Source organism: Austrofundulus limnaeus, unplaced genomic scaffold (genome assembly GCF_001266775.1).
Source record: "Austrofundulus limnaeus strain Quisiro unplaced genomic scaffold, Austrofundulus_limnaeus-1.0 Scaffold201, whole genome shotgun sequence".
Taxonomy (NCBI): Eukaryota; Metazoa; Chordata; class Actinopteri; order Cyprinodontiformes; family Rivulidae; genus Austrofundulus; species Austrofundulus limnaeus.
The window spans coordinates 54,625-57,857 of NW_013952603.1; the positions used below are offsets into that span (position 1 = coordinate 54,625).

The 3,233-nt window shown below is 33.9% G+C and overlaps 1 protein-coding gene across 1 annotated transcript in view; it reads right to left on the bottom strand.

Moving 5' to 3' along the window:
* The window catches only part of mllt10 (MLLT10 histone lysine methyltransferase DOT1L cofactor), a gene marked incomplete at its 3' end in the record, with an annotated part of 50,116 nt that overhangs the window by 44,546 nt on the left and 2,337 nt on the right, over window positions 1-3,233 (bottom strand). Inside the window, 1 exon segment of the mRNA XM_014018745.1 lies at window positions 2,482-2,561. Coding sequence (XP_013874199.1) covers window positions 2,482-2,561 — 80 coding nt within the window.

A 3,233-nucleotide genomic window follows, 5' to 3' on the forward strand; every position in this document is an offset into this window, starting at 1 on the left:
CATGCAAAGTTTATAGATTTGTCTTCTTTAATTATTACCTTCTTTATTTTTTACAATAAAAATAATAAAACAAAACAAAAATAATCTGAATAAATCTAGAAATTATTCAAACAAAACAAACGGTTAATTTTAGTTATAGCACAGCCCCCCAATTTTGGAAATAATTTTATTTATYAATGATCATGTCAGTACACCACTGAATTTTGTTTAACGTATTTTATTTTTTCCAATTTTACAGGACTGTGCAAAAGACTTCAGCCACTACTCATTACTTTGTTTTTGCTTTTAAGGAAACAACTTCTTGCATTTCATAGAAACCTAAAAAGAGTTGAGTGGGTCATCTGGATGATTTGCAACAGAGAAGGATCTACTAAACTTTTTTTTCCCTTTTTTTCTACTTGGATTATTGAAATGCATCAGGACATTCAATAAACTTTTGCTTATCCTCAAAGATGTCTTTTAAACAGAAAACATTGCCTTTTATGCTTGAATGACTCAAAAATCGTATTTGAGTTTAAAAAAAAAAACATTCCTCTGAAAATGGTCAGTTGAAAGGACTGCCCTGAAAATGTGAGAAAAATTCAACCAGTGGCCAAAATAAATTAAGTTTATTTTGACAAAGGACCTTCAAAAGCCTGAAGAACCACTGTTTCATATGTGGCATATGTTCATGTCAAAATTTTATCCCATTTTTAGATGTAAAAGTACAAGTTAAGTGTCCTCGATCAAATTAAAGACAGAAAGCTAAAGAACATTAGCTCGTTCTGCACACATGAATCCAAAAACAAGCACTTAAACACCTGTATCAACAGCTGCATAAAGTAAATCTTACCCTGACTAAATCTAGACATGTCTTTGGAAGTTTGCAGAGGTCATGTTAAGTTGAGACTCAGCGAGCCATACCAGCTAGTGTGTTGCAACAAGTTTCAGTGAGAGACCAGTCTCCTGTGTAATGACTCAGGGGTCTGTGGAGTTCAGGTCAGCACACGGTTCTTAAAGCATTTTCAGGGAATGAATGGCTCTCTGAGGGAGCATTCCTGTCTGAAAAGCTTGTTTGTGCTGTTATTAGCAACACTTTGTAAATATTACCCTGCAGATCTGATAAAGGAGTAACACTGGACGGACATTTATGGTCATCATTTAGAAAGCTTTTAAATGGAGATAACAGAGAAGATGCAGCAAAACATAGTGCCAAACAAAGATCGTGCATACCTCTAATTTATTACTGTAAGAATGTAACTTTACCAAATTTGTAACTAGATTATGGCATTATTATTCTGTAATACATTGTAAATTATGTTTTTTCTATCCATTGTTCTAAAAGGAAAATAATCAACCTTTTGTAAATGTAATGATTCAGATTTCAAAATAAAATAATCTAATGTTTTTAAAATTAGAGCGCTGGATCCAGTTTTAGTCTTGGGTAAAATAATTAAGAAAATTTTAAACTGTATTTCTAACATGAAAAGCTTTCACCAACCAAGCTCCATCTTAGCTTGTTCCATATTTTCCAAACCGAGAACTTTGCTCTGACTGCAGGTTTACTTATGGTTCCTAGTGTTTCTAAATGTAATTATAGCATAACCACTAGGCATTGCTACTGACTACGTTTCTGTTTTTGTCAGATAACGTTTTTTTTTTTCAGAGGACATTATGGGCTTTATTTTAATTAAATTAAATAATTTTTGGGAGACGTTGGTAACAAACTGAGTCATTGAAGTCTAAGCTGCTACTCTTCAGTTGTTTTTTTCTCATTATTATTATTATTATTATTATTATTATTATGGATCTTTGATTAAATCTTGTTTTGACACTGATTCACACACACTGGTGGTGGTCAGCCCTGCCTCTGTCAGTGTGTGCCAGAGCAGCTGTGGCTACAATGTAGCTTACCACCATCAGTGTGTGAATGGGTGAAGTGTAAAGCACTTTGGGGTCGGACTTGATAAGACTATATAAGTTCAAGCCATATAAACAAATGTTTTAATATTTATTATGTTACCAATTTAATGATTTTTAAATTTGGCCAGATACCTGTGTTAGAACCTTTTTCTGCTTTAAGTCAAGCTGAATGGTACAAAGTTCCTCTTAAGGAACAACCTAAAAATAGACAAGTTGTTTAAGAGCACCAATACAAACTGATGCAAAAAAGTACACGTTCTACTTGTAAAGATTGTTCTTGAGTAAAAAAATGTGAACAAATTTTTGTTTTCAATGAAGCTCAAGCTGTAGGATAGATCTTGAAAATATGAACTCTCATGAAGAAAATAGCAATGACAAGCAGGTTACCCTAAAACCAGTTGATCTGACAAGAGCTATTGATTTATGGTTGTTATATTTCAACTAAAACTATGGTCCTGAAGTTTTAATAAAACTTTAGGAAACAGTGTCAAAATACTGTGCTATAAAGGTCTGCTTTAAGAGCAGGTCACTGAGACAACTCATAAAAGATGAATGGGAAGAAGGAATTAAATGACTCACCACACGAGCTGCTCTCTCCTGAGATTCACACTTTCTACAGAACCAGGGACCGGTAGGCACCTGAACGATGCCATAACAAGCTGAAAAGAGGCAAGAAGGGCATTCAGCTATTTACAAAACAATGTTTCCTTACAGTGCCACAGAATACTTTAATAGCAACTTCCACATAGAACTGCACCCAAAACCTGAATAGTATTTGGTTACAATACCACATGCTGTATTATTTATAATATAGCCATTTGGCTAATTCTGGCTTTTTAAACCTATGAATTGTCATATGTTTTATTAAATTGCACTGCCCCCTTTTAAATAAATAAATGAAAAAAAGTATACATCAAGTCAAAGCATGCTGACATGGACGATACAAAATTGTGCTACAAATAACGTGGAACAGGGTATTTCTACGCAAAATGGTGAGAAAAATATCAAAACAACATTTTGTCTTGAGTTCTTATTGGTAACCATACAGACGCAGCAACACTACTTTAAATAGCCTACCTCCACACATTTTCAGATTATCCCTGATCTGACCAGAGCCCATAATCCACTGGAATAAAGAGCTATAATCCAGATTTCTAAAAAACATGGATGGCTTATCCAATCACTTAAAAGCTTGTTTTTTATATATTGCTGCTTGGCAAACCAACCCAGAACATGATTGCTTCATTTTAATTAGGGATGTCCCGATACCACTTTTTCACTTCCGATACGATACCGATATTACAACTTTGAGAAATGTCCGATACCGATAT